Genomic DNA, 17,895 nt, shown 5'->3' on the forward strand with positions numbered 1-17,895 from the left:
TTTCTTTAGTTTATGGGACATTAACCAGGGTATATCTCCTCAGGAAAATGTTATGCTTTTACATTTTCAGCTCTTGCTGGCTGTAACCGCACTCTAGCAGAAACAGGTTTCTGTTACACGGTTCGGATTCCTGGAAAATAAGCAGCCCCTCCTCGTTACTGTGTCTGAAAGTACTTTGAGTCTTTCCAACAGCCCTCTGTACACACGTTTAAAGGATTTTATTTTTTGGGTGGGGAGAAGGATAGGGCAGGGTGGTTAGAACCCGAGTACTTTTTGTATTTTGTGTCCAGAAAAAGAAATATGAAATGCTTTTTTTTTTAATCAGAGGGAGGGTTCTTCCATTAAGGGTGCAGCGGAGCACTGCTGTAGGCGGTGTAACCTAATACTGTAGTGACTTGTATGGTAATTGTTGCATGACAGAGGAAAATGGATTAAGTTTAAGGCTAAGTGTACACATCAGCACATGGACTTTTTCAAGGCGAAGTTGAAATTAATGCTTGCAGGGAGGCCCCCCACCTCAGCAGCTTTGCAGTCTTGAATTTAATTTTTGCAAGTACCTAGAGAATTTGGTGGGTTTTTGTTGTGTGTTGCCGCAAAGAGCTCTGATGAAGCTTGCAAACAGACCTTGGAGATTATGTATGCAGGGCTGTGTGTTTTTTGTGCCCTACCTTAAATACCCATAGCTGATGGACTAATGAGAGCCTAGAATGAAGCTAGGGGGCGCTGCAACAAACAAAGATAAGGCGAGCTGGTAAAGTAAGCATTACTTAAATACAGTTTGAAACAGTAAGGTAGTTGTGCATTTCTTAGTCAGAAAATGGGGTGTACTCTTTCTGCAAGTCTGAAATGCAAGCCTTGCAATATTCTGTTGTGAAATAAGAGGATGTTATAAATCAAAGGAGAGGACCTCCTGCCTTTCCTTTCAGTGCTCTCTTATTACTAAAGAGATAGCCCATTTTTCTTTGGTGTTGAACTGTCTCTTTCCTCACTTGTCTTAAGCAATGATAGCCACAGCTTCGGAACCGAGAAGGAGGAAGAGGATCATGATGTGAAGCCATTGGAGTCTTACTAGACATGCAGTAAGCATATGTCTTGTTGGCCCACTGTCTCACAGAGAAATGCACAACTACTTGACTGTTTCAACCTGTCTTAAAGTAATACCTACTTTACCACTTAACCTTCTCTTCATTTGTTGTAGAGCCCCCTAGCTTCATTTTCTGACTAACAGAAGGTTTGACACTATGCAAATGTCTTAAGGCAGTATAAAGAGTCCAATTTCTTTGTAGCTGGCGTCGCTGTGTCTATGACTTGCCTGGTCCTTTGTATTTTTTAAGACCTTGAGCAGAGTGAAACCTACCTTAGAAAATCCATTGGTTCCGCTTATGTGCACCACCTTCTTTTAAGGCCGGACGTTTGTACGGCGTATGCTGTGTAGCTGCAGATATTGAACCTGCCCGAAAACTGAGTTTCATACAGTTTTCTTCTGGTCAGTCAGCAACATACCTCAAAGGCAAAAGATAAAGCACATGTTGAGGTGAGCTCAGTGACCTTAATGCTGTGGGCTCCTACACCTTCTGGTTAGATGTTTTCAGGCTGCTTTCACCTCTCCATGCTTTATAATATGATAGCTTATTACATTCTCCATAGATGTTGCTTTTATGACGCATAATCTCTAATCTCGTGAATTATTTTCCGATGTCAATTTCTTGATTGTATACAATGGTTTTCTTTTTAATTTGCTGAGGCTTTGCTTCTCTTGCTCTCAAGTCTGATTACGTTTCCTCTTCACATCACATGTACCGACCAAAGATGCCCTTTCAGCATCTGCTACCTTCGTTTGTTCCATGCTAATATTGTTGGAGTCAGTTTTTCTTCCAGTGCAGAGCAAAGCATTAATGGCTCACAGAGGCACACACGTGTTTTGCAGCTTCTTTATGAGATTATATGACCCTTTTGCGGGTTAGCAGGCAGCTATGTCGGTTCTTTGCAAGAAAACATCTGTGTAACTTGGAGTACCTAGCTCAGGGTACCGGAGTGTGGAGGAGGGCTACGGGTCAGGATGTGAGTCTCATCCATAGTAGCACTGCATCATTTATCAAAAGGTGACTCAAGAGAGCAGCTCATTACAGTGCAGCTACTTCCAGCGCACAATGCCCCCATTCAGCACTTCAATAACTGCCTGTGCATTGTAGCCAGGATCCCAGTCACCCCCCTCTCCCCCCGACCCTTCTCTCATTATTTGAAAGCGCACTTGATCGGGAATGCATGCGATGTTGGATGTCCTCGAGAAGGGAAGTGAAGGAGGGACCTCGGAGCTACTGACCTGACACGTGGAACTTTCTCTCGTGTGTGTGTGTGTGTGTGTGTGTCTGTGCGTGCACCTTCTCTAAAGTTGTACACATGTACTTAGGTCGCCGGATTTGCAACATCTCCCTGATTAGGAATGCTAAAAAAACGGAAAATGTGCAAAAAGAAATGGATTTTGATTTTTAAGATCAGCAGGCACTGGGACAGCCTATTTCAGATTTTGTTCCAGTGAATTTATTTGAGATGAAGTTGGCCCTTTGATAGGGGGCTCTTGAAATGACTATTAATTGATGTACTAGGAGGCTTCATTCCAAAGATCAAATATTTGTGTTAACTTGCTGAGTAGTTTAAAAAATACTTTGTTCTTTTGCTGGCCTTGTCTGCACACTGTTCTTCTCAGTGAACATGGATATTTCATTTAGCAATTAATATCTGTACCTGGTGGCCTCCTTCAGCTACAGAACAAGAGATTCCTACATGGCCTTTAATATTTTAATGAGCCCATAGGCCTGTCCGCGCACGAATGAGCTGGGGTTTCTAACTCTGTTGTTTAAGGTTATTGCTCCTCGAAGGATGTTCATTAGGAAATTCTCTTTGCTGCTTCTCACAGCCACTACCCATGAGGTGCACTTTGATGAATCCCAGAGGCTGAGGTGGAGGCGTCCCAGGTACGCCTCCTTGAAAAATCTTATTTCCTCGAGACATATCTGTACTGTTCCTGGAATTCATTGCAAAGTGGTAATGTTGGATACAGTTTTATCAATATATCAATAGTTTTCCGAATTTACGTGCATGGAGCTGGTATGCACAGGCGTTAGATGGACTGCAGAGCTTTGAGGATGGAACGCAGAGGTAGGGGGTTGCAATGCAGAGAGACATAAATGCAGTGGGACGGTCTTAGGATGCAGAGGGACAGGGTTGGAATGCAGAGGTGTGGAGTTGAAATGCAGTGACACGGAATTAGAATGTAGAGGCATGAGGTTAAATGTATAGGTACAGTATTGGAATGGAGAGCCACAAGCTTGGTTGAATGCAGAGGCAGGGAGTTGAAATGCAGAGGGACGAGTTCAGAGTGCAGGGGCATAGCCTTGGAAGTCTGAGGCATGCATTAGTATGCAGAGGTATGTGGGTAGCATGCACTGGTATGAGTGCAAAGAGACAGGATTTTAATGCTCACTGTGAGGTTGGAATGCAAAGGTAGGCAGTTATATTGCAGAGAGAAAGCATTAGAATGCAGAGGGGCAGGGTTGAAATGCAGAGCCATAACTTTAGAATGCCGAGGCCGGGAGTTGGAATACTGGGACAGTTAGATGGAGATGGAAGGGGTTAGGCTGCAGAGGCCTGGCCTTCGAATATTGATGCAAGCATTAGTATGTAGAGGTATGTGATCAGAATGCACGGGTATGAGTGCAGAGGGACAGGGTTGGCATACAGAGACTTCAGGTTGGTATGCAGAGACGAGATGGTTGGGATGCAGAGGGTGTGTTAGCGTGCAGAAGTATAGGGGCTGAAAGAACGCACCTGGAATTTGAGTGCAGAGGGAAAGTGTTAGAATGTAGAGGCATGGTATTAGAATGCTCACCATACCCATTGTACTACTTGGACAAGATCACTGAAAAAATGCCTGGGCCCAGAAACAAAAGTAGCTAAAGGGATAAACTCATAGTTTGATTACATCTTTCTCCTATAGACCACAGCTCTCAGTTCTGGCACCGAGTCAACAGAAAGTGCATTCTTTTTGTAGCTGAAACTAACTCTGGTTAAACCACTTCGACTCTTAGGAGACAGTGACTGCAAGAGTGTCTTTTCAAACGTGCTTGTAGATCTGCTTTAGCGGCACATGTATGAGCGGGCAAACAAAGGTAATGAAGCAAGAGTTTGCTCACTGTGGCAGTGAATTATGAAGTGAAACCATATGCCAAATATTTGGCAAATGCCAGCCAGTCAGGCACAACTATTCATAGTCCAAGAGAGCTCGGCAGTAGTAAGAGGATTTCTGGAGACTGAACACAAAAAAGGAATTATCAAACCACATGCCTTACTGCAATGCTTCAAAACAAAGTTGTGATTCGCCATCCTCTGTGCTGTCTAAAAAAAGATTTTTATTTCCAGTTGTCATTTGAACTTCTCGCACGGGAGTCAGAAGCCCGCCCTCTGCAGGATTTGTGTGCCTGCAAAGTCGCCAAGAATGAACTGTTTTTTGTGCCTCCAAGATCCATTTTAGTGATGTGTCATTACTCATGTTCTCTGGCACTACATTTTGGACATGGGTCTCTAACAATCAGCAGTTGTTTATTAAGTGACTGAAGTGGATAGTAGAATGTTGAAGAACAAACACTTACCTAAAGGTTACAAAGGTGAAGCCAGAAATAGAATAGTGTGAGGCTAAACCAATCTTTTGCTGGCATAGTAAATCCAGACCATTATTTAGGTTTGCAGGTCAGTATAGCGCAAACTCGAAGGTTACATTGCACAAGGACACAATCATTTTGGTAGGCACGGGGAGATTAAGTGATATGCCCAGAATCACACGATGTTGAGGCGAGGCGGAGACCCGAACCCGATTCTCCAGTTCCAAAGTCAGCATCTCTGGCTCTAACGCCACGTTGTGTCCCCATCACTGAGAAATGGTCCCAGGCCATAATTATGGTTGCTATGGTTGCTTTGATATCCATGTCTTTGCCGATACTGCACAAGAGATTTATGCACACCCTTGAAATGTGCATGCAAAGCAAAAAGATGGGGACCAAAATATAAGCACAGGAGGTTTATACCTCTCAAATTCGTTATGTTCAACTTTGAAATCAAAAGGGCGCAAAGATAGTTTATGAAGGATGACAGGTGTTGCTTCATATATTTTCAGAGACTCTAGCGTCTATTTGAAGGGGAGTATTAATTCTAAAAAGTGACAATGTTTTAAAGGCCCACCATGTCCTTTAACACTTGTTTTCTTTTTTAATTTAGCCTGTAGTTGCCACGTTGCAGACAGTGCCGAATTGGGGCATTATGTTTACAGTCCCAGGCAGAGCTGCACCATGAAATGTAGGCAGCATGCATCTGCTGCAATGTGTGTTTGCTAAGTACATAGTATCCTCGCAGTATAGGGTAGTTTGTGGTAAAGTATCTTATTCTTTTGACTTTCCTTCGATCTTTTTTCCGTGAGTACTCAACCTATTTAGTGTTCATGAGTTGTGTTTAGGTAATTTGTTTACATGCAGGGCTAGGGGGGAGCATAAAGATTACTGGACTAGAAACCATTCAATCCTTTTTCACCATGTACATTATTAACCCCTACACTTGTTCATTGTTTAAATATCTCATGGTGATCTATTCTAGGGAGAATTGGCTACCTCACTGACTGATCTCTTAACCTAGACCCTCTAGGATCTGGGTGCATTTTGTGGCCATAGATGGGCAAAATCGCAATGTGCACGGGCTAGCCATGCACGTATATGTGGATGGTAGGAGAAAGGAGCAATGTATGTGCCACATCTAATTTCTTCTACCAATACACTCAGAAAAGCAAGAAAGCTAACAGACTGATTTTTTTGTTATTGAATACTTGAGGTGTTATCACCATTAAATCTATCTTGGTGTGCCAGCATGTGGTTTACCTCTGCCTATCAATGTAGGTTGGCAGGATTTGTGATGAGGAGAACATCTACCTAGAGTCCTGGGGTCAATGTTGGTTTGGAGATGGTGTGTGAGTAGTTTGAAGTCAATGGGAGGCGTGGCTGAGATCTGAGCATCTCCTGGAGAAAAATGTTTAAAGGGAAGAACATTGTCAAATTATTCTATAGTAATATCATATTTCTGCATGCTAGCTAGCTTTCCCCTGCTTTGTCACACTTCTAACTTCTCCTTTTCTCTTTTGGTATTTAGGTTCCTTCCAGGACATGGACTGATGTTGTTCCCGCAGATTGGTGACAAAGTGGATATTATCTGCCCAAGGATGGACTCGAGAACTATTGGCCAATATGAGTACTATAAGGTCTACTTGGTGGACAGAGAGCAAGCTGATACCTGCACAATCAAGGAGGGTAACACCCCTCTTCTAAACTGTGCAAAGCCAGATCAGGACGTGAAGTTCACTATCAAGTTTCAGGAGTTCAGTCCTAACCTCTGGGGTCTAGAATTCCAGAGGAACAAGGATTACTACATCATATGTAAGTATTTCACTTTAGCTGGTATTGACATTTTTTCAAGAATGGAATTTAATTGGTTTGTGCAAGATGCCTTTCTTGTTGGCAACCTGGTACTATGCAATTTGGACCCCGCCAGCGGTCTCTTAGATAGTGTTCCTGTCACAGGCTGATCGCAATATAGATTGTGTATTGTTGAACTAGTACTAATAATAACTATAGAAATGTGACTGGTCTTCAATTCAGTGGTTTCCAACAATGGAACGCTACTCTTGACGCATAGTGCCACATTATGGCAGAGATGGCTTCTCGTGTGTCAGCAGGATTGGTAATGACATGTCTGTAGTAGTCAGGGATCCATTGAGAGCTGTGCGTCACTGTATGCGCTGTACTGCTTTGCCTTTTATTGGGGAAAATTGAGCCAATATTTGCTGAACATAAACTGCTTGAGAGCAATGCAGAAGCTCAATATTATGGCTGGAATGGAAATGAGGCCGAATATTTATTTTACCCAGGTGGCTCAGTGCTATTGTGTCTTAGCTAGAGGGAATTCCCAATACATCATAAATACTGATTTAGTGGATTGACACCAGAACAGCTCTTCGACATAGGTGCAGCCCATTCATATATTCTATCCTATTCTACCTTCGGGGAGAATCAAGAGAACAGTGAACTAAGTTTTCTTGAAATATGGTTCAAAGGCATGTGAAATGCTACAGCGTCGTACAGAGCATTTCCTGGTATATCAGCTTAGGAGAAATGTGAAGTGCCGCCTTAGAGCTAACATTTTAGAAGAACACTACACCAGATACCAGACAATTTCAGCCTTTTGAAGTAACAGTGGAGGTAAAGTGCAACATTTAGGAAAGTTCTCAGTTTAGTTTCCTATTCTCGAGTTACTGAAAGTTTGTGTCACAAGCCAGCCGTCAACTGAGTACCATTAATGACATTTGAAAACAGTTTCACCAATAACATTTACGTTTCTGTAACTAATTTCTTTACTATCTTTGCACTGCTGTACTGGGGAAAAGGCCAAAATAGTACAACTTGCAACCTTATCTTGGACTAAGAGAGGACAGCGGGGTGTGTCTGCATTTTTACTGTTGATTAATTTATTATTTGTAAAGCGGTGTAATCTAGTTATGTAGGCCCATGTCCAAAATAACCACTTAAGTTCTGAAAAAAGAATTTCCACCCTTATGGGAGTGAAGTGGAGTTATGTATACAGTGCTGCTTTACAAGTTTAGTCAATAATGGGCTTCCATATAAACCCATTAACCAACATTTGCTTTACAATGCCTATGGAATGACACATCCTCATATATAGGTGCAGTGCAGAGACATCTCTAAAGCAGGCAAGTACCTGTTTGGAATGGGTAAATGCTGAGAGTCTTTGCTATTTCTCTGAATAGAGTCTGCTTCTTAAGCTATTGCGTTGCCTTTTTTAGGACTGGTATCCTCTCAGCTTATCCTTCTTGCCTATCCTTTTAGCTTCAGCGTCACAATACTTTTACAAAGCGATTAAAACAACAATAGCCGTAGCCTCAATTTAACAGAAAGTGAGCTTTTGAGAGGGTCCTGTTTTCGTAGAGCCGGAATGTTTATGGTGCAAGGCACGGTGATTCATGTTAAGGTGTGAGACCTGACAAGCTGAATGCTACCAGCCCCTCTGAGGTGTATTGACATTTTCTGATCTTGCCTTGGAGTGTCTTAATGCATTCGTTTTGAAAGCAAATTTTAATTAAAATATAAACAAGCTTCTTGGTCGTGCGGCTGTTTCACCAATCCTACGCCTCCTTTCTAAATACCATAAGCGTGTGTATTCATAGGAGCTGCTTCTCGCTAGTCATAAAAGAAATTAAAAGTGGCGCTTTGGCTTAGTCAATAAGGCAGCAAGCATGGTGGAGAATCTTGATGTAGCATCTCAAGTCTACAAAGTGCTCCAGTGTAGTCGAGAGGTGTCACGTGTCCTCCTACAGAAGTTTCCAAAGTAGCTAAACTAGTTAATCCATCAACTGGAGCATTACAGTTGCTTAGAACCAGTCCCCTCCTACAACCATAGTTATCAGGCTGTTGAAAACATTTGCGCTCTTTTACATGTTGATCATTCCAATGTAACAATACAGATACACTGATTCTCTTTCAAGGGCAATAGTTTGGAACAGTTATAGTCTCTTTGGGATTTTAATATTCTAATTGAAATATCTACTTAGACAAGTTTAAAAAAAAGTTTTATCTTCATACGAGTAGGAAAAACCGTGTATTCCAGTAATCTTTGTTTGTAAATATTCATGCACAAAGAAAGGATTAGTGAAATGACGCTTAATCAGCACTTCAGTACAAGACTCATCATATTTTCTTTACAGCCATTGGCAAAGAATGTAGTCGAGGTTTGTCACTTGGCGACTTCAGTGTAATTTTCATTGGTTTCTCTTGCTTGAGCAGACTGGTTGCTGCCAAGTATGTACCTGTTGAGTGCATTATGGTCTCAGTCAAGTGCTTGCCAGTTTAATGCACAGTTCACGCACTTTATTGGCTTAAATCAATTGACAGAATCACATTGCAGTTAAAGGGGCTAAGAAATAAAATGGGCTCCGTTTTTCCTGTCCTGTTTGTTCCTGATACACAGGCGTATGTTTTCCTTTTTTGGGCTTATTTTAAATCAGATATTTATAATGTAAGATATTTTGAAGCTGTTCTTTATGCTTTTGTTCAATAAAACTATAACAATGACTTTTCTTTTTCGATATGCTTTAGTTTTCCTAAGCCTTGGACTTTAAACCTGTGACAAATCTATTTGGCCAAGAGCATCTGTTAAACAGTGACTGAATCTTAGCTCTTGTCTGATTGTGCATTTTAAGCCTCGATATATATTTTTTAAGGCTTACCATCTGAGATAACAAGATTTGTTGAGATTTTAGATGTCTTGAACTCAGCAGCATTTCACTCTTTTCATGCAACAAATAGTTTGGCCCCTTTGCTTTACCGTGCAAGAAGTCTGTCACCAAGGAACTTTGTGTTTCTTTGAACATTACACTGTGTGTATCAAAATGCAGTCCCCACACCTTTGTTTTTTGGGTGGGAACATGTTCTGCCTTCATGGTTCCTTTCAGTAGTTAGTGCCCCCTTGTTCTACTAGCAAATCCAACCGTTTTTATTTACTTCAGGTAGATAAATGATCATGTAAGACATTGGAAAATGTAAAAACTGACATTCCTTGAACAGCGGAAGATGTTGAAATCTCTCCATCCTTTGTTGCTGTGCCTTGTAATCACACTTTGAAGGGCCGTCTAATTTAGTTTTTAATGTGTCTAAGCTAACTTTCTTTCTTGTGGGATTATCTCAATTTTACAATTTTTTTAATTATTTTTTTATGAAACAGATTTTTTGATTTCATTACAGTCGACCCTATTACCTAAAGACATGCATAGGCCTATTTCCAGCATGTCTTGTTTGTAGCGTCAGAGCTGCCCAATGACGTCACAATATCATTTCACATCACTAGCTGCCTGAAGCCGGACCTCTTCATACAAGTTTTAAGACATTTGAAAAGGTATACCTTGAAATAAAGCTCGAAAAACAAAGAATGAACAATGTCACCTTCTTTAACCCAATATTCCTAAATCTGAACCTTGATTCTTCAAAAGACTGATTTTTCGGTGTAGACTTGCATTCTTACTTTTGTTTTATTTATAGGTGCCAACCTGCTGGCGCTGTAATCCTGCTACTGGTATTGTTTGTGAATAGTGATATGCCACCTGTTCCATTAAGTGTGTCAGACAGTACCGTTTTTTTGATTGCCTTTCAATTTTGAACATGTTCAAGGCATTGGAAAGAAGAAAGCATGATACCCCTTTGCAGCCTCTGGAAAGTTTCCACTCAAGATTTCCAGTCTCCATGTGTAGACCTCATTAACTCAGCTTAGTCTTTGATGTTAATTCGCTTTGACAATAATAATCTGGAATATGTGGTTTTTCGTAAATGTTTTTATTAACTTCTTCACATGGCCCTTTTAATGAGCTGCCCACAAATCTTAACCCAGCAGCAAATGATTTAATCCCACAATGATCTAAACTGTTGGGTAAAGTAGAACTGCTTTCACTTTGAGCAGGACTTAAAAGCATATAACCTTCATGATAAGCCCATCTCTGTGTTTCACCAGGCATAAGCAGTCATTGTTTATTTAGAACGATACCTTATAGATTTCTGCAAATATTTCACACAGTTTGTCACTTCACCTTCAGTTTTTCTCTTTCATATCCAATATGAGTGATTGTGGCAAGTTAAAAAAAATATTTGGTGTATAACTTTGAGGATGTGAACATTCTCATCAATTTGAGTGACATCCATAAGACATATCGAAACCTGTTTATTGACCTACATAGGAGAACAGGCTTTGGCTGAGTCCTACACGAGTATTACTCTCTTACTTCATGCTGTTGGCTGCCTGGTGTGACAGTCTTCCTCCTGTCGAGTGCTTACACTACAATGCATGGGGCAGTTGTACATCTCAAAATTACACCAAATCATCACACATTAAATTATCTGTAAAAAAGCAATCTGCCAAAAAGCAATCGTTTTTTGCTTTGCTTTTTTCACTGCAGCAGGCTTAGTAAAAAAAATACACCTGGGGCTCAAATTGCATGCTGTGCCTTCTGGTGTTTGCCAGTGTCTTTTTAGGATCGAGCACACAAGCAACTCTGTCCAGTGTTGTATTCTCTCTTTGGGCTTCAAACCATGCCCATGTCACATCAGTTTCTTTCATTGGTTTGTGAGCTTGCCTTTTAACATCTGCTTGCTTTCATTAGTGAAAGGCATGCATAAGTCATGCTTTTTCCGGTGTTTAGCCCTCCTCGAGTGCACCGACCAAGTACTGAAAACATACGAGGCTCCCCGTTTTCCGTCTGGTTTCTGGACTACTTTTTCTCTTTTTTCGCAGCGCGATGTCGCTGGGCAGAAGTCGAGTCCATTGCATAACATTGACCCTGTTACATAGTTAATTGCACTTTTGCTGGTTACGTAGATAATTGCACTTTTGCCAATAGGTTTCACTACAAGTGAACTTTTATTTCCCTTTGTGTGTGTGTGTGCTTTGCAATGATGGCGGCCGTCAGCTCGCTTATGTGAATCTTTTACTTTTTAGTTTATATGGCAAGAAAAGTCCAGTTAGTTATGTGAAACTGTTTTATTTTCATTTTCAATTTATGTGGCAAGAAAAGTGCGGTTAGGAGTTTACAATTCTAATTGCTCTAGCTCAAGGAAACACGAGACCAGTTGCATTGCAAATGCTTGTTTATGCTTGAAAGCAATGCATCAAGTTAAGCCGAAGTATGCATTCTGGTGACCTCGCTTACCTTTTGGAATAATTCTGCTACTTTGGCACCGGGCAGAACTGCTGCCACCTCGAGAGTGACTGTCATTTCACTGGAAAAAAAGAATGCTAGGCGATAACCAGCTCGAGGAGCCCATTATTAGCCATTCTCGCGGGCCCATTGGCAATGCACTTTTATTCTCATTGAATGGATCATAAGAGAAGCTTGTAAAAGTAATCAGGTGCTCAAGGGAAACAAAAATGGGGCCTGCACAGCCTCAGGTTCCCAAGCGAGCCTTAAATCCGTTGTTCTAATGGCGAAGTGATCCGCTGGTATGTTTGCCCGGACCACACACATAGTTTCTTGTCTTGGGTTTGTATTCACTGACCCTAACCAAGGCAGTGCTGCCATGTTCTCATGTAAGGGTGGATTGCATTACGGAAGGAAATCTGTAAGTAGCCTTTCACTTGACAGCAGAGGTGGCATATGAAAGAACACAGTCATTGTTTTACTTGCAGTTAAAACGTGGCCGAAAATAGTGAAAATAGTTTTCATCTTTGTAAATGTTCAGCAGCTGACAAAGGACCTTCTCTGCATTAGATTAACGCACTGCTACAGGCTCTTGAAATATATGCGGTTCACGAGATTGTTTGTTTTTATTGTGCCTCAGCTTGAGGAAAGAGATAAAGGGTGTTGTCTTTTGTCATCGATGCAAATGCATGAAAACTTGTTCTTGAGTGTTTCTCCTTGTCCACCGCCACCTCGTCAAAGAAATTGGGTTCATCTGAAGGGCAAACTGTCTGCCGTCCATTTGTGGGTGTACTCCTGGGCCGCCCCGGTCAAAAGAAAATGGCGTCTCGTGCACTGAGGCCAGTATCCCAGGAATGGCACATTTTACTCCTCTCTAGTGTTACATTCTGAGCTGTCAGTTGGCATTAGGGCGGTTGGCTGTGAAGCTCGGCCACGTGGAGATGAACTCTGCCTCAAAATGATGTTTTCCACTTCACTGCCTCTCGTTCTGCAATTATTGGGTCATTAATATCATTGCATGCAATTAGTGACAGCTGAGCGAGCAAAGGCTCTGGCGCCCGACTTTACCCCTGGAAAACTTTCTCGCCTGTTGACCAGCAAGCTTATGATGGAATATATATATACATTAATTTTAAGCAGTCTTCAGTGATCAGAAATGTCTTTTGTTGATCTGGGATGGCGAGCAGCCTATGTGGAGAGAGAACCAGGCTAAAAGCTGGGGTGGATTTCTGACTACATTCAGTTGCAATGGAAAAGGTTTCCCTACCGGAAACAGAGTGGTTTTGTTTCTTGCTAAAAACTCACTAGTAGTCGAGACAGCATCTATCTGCGTGATTTATCTGTATGGATTATTTTCCATGCCAGATGGTTTCACCTATTACATGTTATGAGGAAGATATTTTTTAATCAATAACAGTTAAACAACAGAAATCCGGAGTTTCATGCAAGTGCACAAACTACACATTCTGCTCTTTTTATTTTGTGCTAATAAATCAGTGCATACTGGATACATCACATGCAATAATGGGAAAAAAACCACTGCAAAAATGTTCATTGTACCCTATGGAAAGCAATCACAATTATTTAATCCTTGAAAACTTTAGGAAATATAGTACAACAGATAATGCGTTTTCTGGCGTTCCTTCAAATCAACAGCAACCAGAAATAAAAGAAGGGAGAAATGAAAACATCACAGGTGGTCACACATTGGCGACCTATTCTCAAAGATCAGAGAAGCAGTTTAAGTAGGGCCTGGTTTACAATTTGGCGCATCACAAAGAACTATTTTAGGCCCTGATACTGTTAAGTACGAAAAGCCATTTTAGCTCTGTAATCCATGTTAAATAAATAGCTGGTTTAATACAACATTTTGGGACTTTTAAGGCAGTGATTTTTAACATTTTGACTTCAGTGGACCCCCACTTAACCATTACTGGAATCCCCCACTGAATCATTAGTGGAACACAGGAACCCCCTTGAGTCATTCATTATTGTAAACCAGAGACTCCAGCCAAAGCAATTTGATCAGCAAAACACAAACAAAGAAATAAGCATTCATCAAATAGACAAAAGATTGAATGTGTTATCTAATACACAAACAAATATAAAAATATATATTTAATGGGGAGGTTGGAGAGTTTTTATATTTTAATTAAGGCCACGCATTTTCCATACTCCTATTCTCTTTGATGCACTTGCACTGGTGCCACCAATCAATCTTAGGGTAGAAGCTTCATTTTTAGCCTTCAATTTCAAATTCCCTCACATTCGCAGAATATTTTTGTCTTTTCATTTCATTAATCTGTTCATATTATTTAATTTTCTAAGCAGTCACAGACCCCCTCAATAGGTGTGGCGGACCACCAAAGATCGCCTGACTACAGGTTATCTTTAAGGCTACATAGCGCCCCTGAACTGTGCATTTTAAGGTGGCTTGAGAAAACAACTGAGTAGCTCCAGAAATTAATGTTAGCAAAGTTGTGAAAACTCCTGCCTTGCTTCATAGTCCATGGAAAAATACCTGAATTGACGAGAACTACAATTTGGATACTCTCAGCGATCACATATGCATTCGTTTCAGTTTAGGGGGGTCTGTTGCTTGTAAATTATGTGGTTATGTGGTATTTTCGCAAGCAATTTGCCATTTTTGAACTCACTGTTTAATGGAAATGGTAGTTGGCATGTATCCTGTGTTTAATCTGGACTCACGCATTTTGCCCTAGTTCTTCTTGATTAAACACAAATGAAAATGTGTTATAAAACCTAAAGTAAAGCATCCTTGCTGGACCGTATAGAGTTCCGTATTTTATCATAATAATCATAATATCATAATTTTAAGAATTAAAATGATGACAGTCATATGCAAACCTCACCACCTCACAGAACACTAACCATGCTATCCATCTACACACTGGTAACCACCTGTCTTTCATTGAGGAGATCGTGGGCAAATGGCCATGTAATGTGAGTCCTGAACCCCGCCCCAACCCCCCTTCCCCCCTATTAACCAGGTGATGAAGGGCCCTGTAATGAGATCAGGGGCTTGAACTACAGTGTTTCGATGTTCTGACCCGATCCCCAACTACTTGGAAAAATTACACAGAACAAAAAAATGGATCAATCAAATGCTCAGTTTTATACACTAGAGATTATTCATAAAAAGATTCCCCTGCAATAATTTGATATAGAGCTCTTGTACCGTAGTCCGACCAAAAAAAGGAAAGATAGTCTAGAACAACAGACTAGCTATAGCTACATCACTATATACATTACATAAACACTCATTCATAAACACTCATTGCTCCTCTTCCAGTAAGATGGATCGCCCATGCTCATATAAAACCGAGATGGGAGGATGAGATTTTCTGAAAGAGATGCTTGCTCCCCCCCGACTGGATCAGGCCCTGGACGATTCATGGGCAGAAAGGTTAAGGTCAAGGTGCGTCAAGCTTATATTTACACCTAATCTATTGATGTGGCCTAGCAATGTTGTCACCACTCGCAACTTTAACTTCCTGCCATGTGCCCCACCAGATGGGATGTGACCCTTGAAGAGGCCCACGGTAACCCCCAACCTTAAGTGTATTCTAGAGAATGGATTCATCCTCCATCTCACTGTAAGATGTGCCAAAGCATTCATGACTCGTGAGAGGAAGGACCCAGACATTCAGCCTAAATTTACAAGCCCTGCCCCTCCAGTCAGGGCACCCTTCCAGAAAGCTGAAACACCAGGCATGAATTGAGCCTGCAAGTTCTACCTGAGTGATGACAAGGGTACAAAAAATCAACTGGGACGGAGTTAAGAAAATTTAAAGCAGCCTCAAGTAATTACCACCTAAGATGTGGTGTTTTAGGTGTAGAGTCATGTGTGTGGATAGTTAAACCTGCAGGAACAGTGGAACGTGAACAGGAATGGCATCATGAAGTTATCTTGTCCAGTGATTTTTTTTTTTTAAAAAGCTTCCATTTACTGTGAAAAGGAAGTGAGGAGGAGTGCCAAGTGCACTGGTGGTTGTGGTGGGTGACATTTAACAAGCAGAAGTGGCATGTTGTTACCCCCATAAATAAACTGTGGCAAAATAACAATATCACAATGCCTGCACTCGATAAACTGTGTAGAGACTTGCAATGGTTTCAGTCTGTACTGTCAATGTGAGAGAAGGGACGGAAAGGTGATAGTCCTTCAAGGACATAACTACAGTTGAGATGTGAATTTGATTCGAGCAGAAATGCCCCAGAGCTATTAATCATGAGAGGCCCAGGGGCAACCTAGCCAGCTTATTTACAGAAATGTGTTCAAATGTGGATGCAACTCCCAGCAAGCATAGAATGGCACCCACAAAGAACGTTCTGAGGAGAATAGGAAATGGTATCAATTGCTTGTAGCATAGACAAAAAGTGAATTTTGTTTTGAAGAGAGTTGACCACAGTAAATCAGTTATGTGTTGCTATTGTGAACCCATCAATTTCCTTTATCTTCTGCTGTTTAGCTGGTTGGACTGCATTAAAAGTTAGTATGTAGTTAATTGTTGAATGTACTGAAAGTTTTTCTTCTCTTTTTCTGTTATTTATAATCAGAATATACCCCTTCACTTTTGTGGGATGTCTGATTTTTGTTTGTAGAAGAGCATTTTTTATTACATTTTCTTAGCTTCCCAGAGCTAAAAGTACTTTAAAATACACCATCGTCTGCCGTGGTTTATTATATTTAGTACTCCAGTCTTAACATTTCACAAGATGCACTGTCAACAGCAAAAGTCTGACTATCAATTTTATAACTTGCATGTTTTAGTTGAAAAGATAATCTTGAAACTGGACACCTTTTTAAAGCGGTAAAAGGGGAGTGTAGTAGATTGAAAGAAGTGCTTGTAGCTGTCGGCCTTTTAGAATTCACTCAGTGACAGAGAGGACAGGATTTTATTGCTGCCAGCCCTCTTTGATCCTCCTGAGAAAAACGCAGGCGTGTTGGGCGGGAAGCTTGGATGGTACTCGTGTCCTTGTCGCTCATGTTGTTTGGCTGGGGGCAAACATGGCTAGGGCCTATGTTTTACAAAGACAGCTGTGGCCTGTGCAGTCCATGCTCATTAAATCAAGAGACTAGTCTTTAGAGCATTCCTTGCTGCTCTTCACGGGCCAAGGCGCCTCCCGAGATAATTATGGTGGACCTTGGCGGTATACTTAAATGGTTCTTATGATTATTGGAGGAAGGTCTGGGATCTTGGCCGGTTGTTATCTTTTCTTTCTTCCATAGAAATTGTCTTTATCTCATTTACAATTGAAAAAAAAGGCTTAACTCTGGAATATTCATAAGCACCCACCGAGCTTTTGTCGCGAAATAAAGAGAAATGCCTTCTGAAGGGGCGGCATGCCTGCAGAGGCTCGACACACACCGGTGACCTTTCTCAATGGTCAGACGTCTCAAGCAGCTCTGGGGGAGTCCTGGGGGTTGGTTGAATTGGTTGAATTTTGCTTTCAAATCTCCAACCTCAGCCTCCTCTTTTCCCACTTAAAATGACTTCCGAGCAAATTCATGAATACCCACCAAGAAAATTAAGTTTAAAGCGTGTTATTATTTACAGCAGCCTGTTCCAGTTTTCTGGACATAGAACTCTGCATTACAGTTTGTTCTGTAGATTATAGACATATGCTGCCATTAGTTCTTGGTGTGATTTGATTTTCTCAGATGAATACTGCAGTTTGTTCCCCTGTGTTATGCTTGCTAGATATCATGATTGGGCTGAGCAGTGAAGTGATGTGAATCACCAGAAATGGTTAACTGATTCACAAATTACAAAGAGAGTGTACAAAGAGAGGAAATAGCTGTTATGCTTTAAATTTCATTGGATGTTCTTTTATCTCACCTGGATACTCTGAAAATCTGGAATGGATCAAGTCCTAAAATGGATGTCCCTGCGTTACTGAGCACAATGTGCCTTCACAGGCCCTTACTGCAAAATACGCGAAAATTCATTGGTTTCTCTGGAGGACACCCATGACAGTTCAGAAACAGTAGTGCATTGATTGTTCTCGTCGTCTGGGTTAGAACACTTTTCGTGTTTTTGCGAACTACAACTTTTATTGTGAATCTTAGCCTTGTCTTAGCA

General features: G+C 41.1%; 1 protein-coding gene across 2 annotated transcripts in view; it reads left to right on the plus strand.

Moving 5' to 3' along the window:
• EFNB2 (ephrin B2) overlaps window positions 1-17,895 on the plus strand; it is a 54,053-nt gene that overhangs the window by 15,038 nt on the left and 21,120 nt on the right. For both annotated transcript variants that reach the window (XM_069204262.1, XM_069204263.1), the window contains exon 2: window positions 6,190-6,473. In XM_069204262.1, coding sequence (XP_069060363.1) covers window positions 6,190-6,473 — 284 coding nt within the window. The remainder of the gene's footprint in view (window positions 1-6,189; window positions 6,474-17,895) is intronic.

This window comes from Pleurodeles waltl, chromosome 8 (genome assembly GCF_031143425.1).
Source record: "Pleurodeles waltl isolate 20211129_DDA chromosome 8, aPleWal1.hap1.20221129, whole genome shotgun sequence".
Classification (NCBI taxonomy): Eukaryota; Metazoa; Chordata; class Amphibia; order Caudata; family Salamandridae; genus Pleurodeles; species Pleurodeles waltl.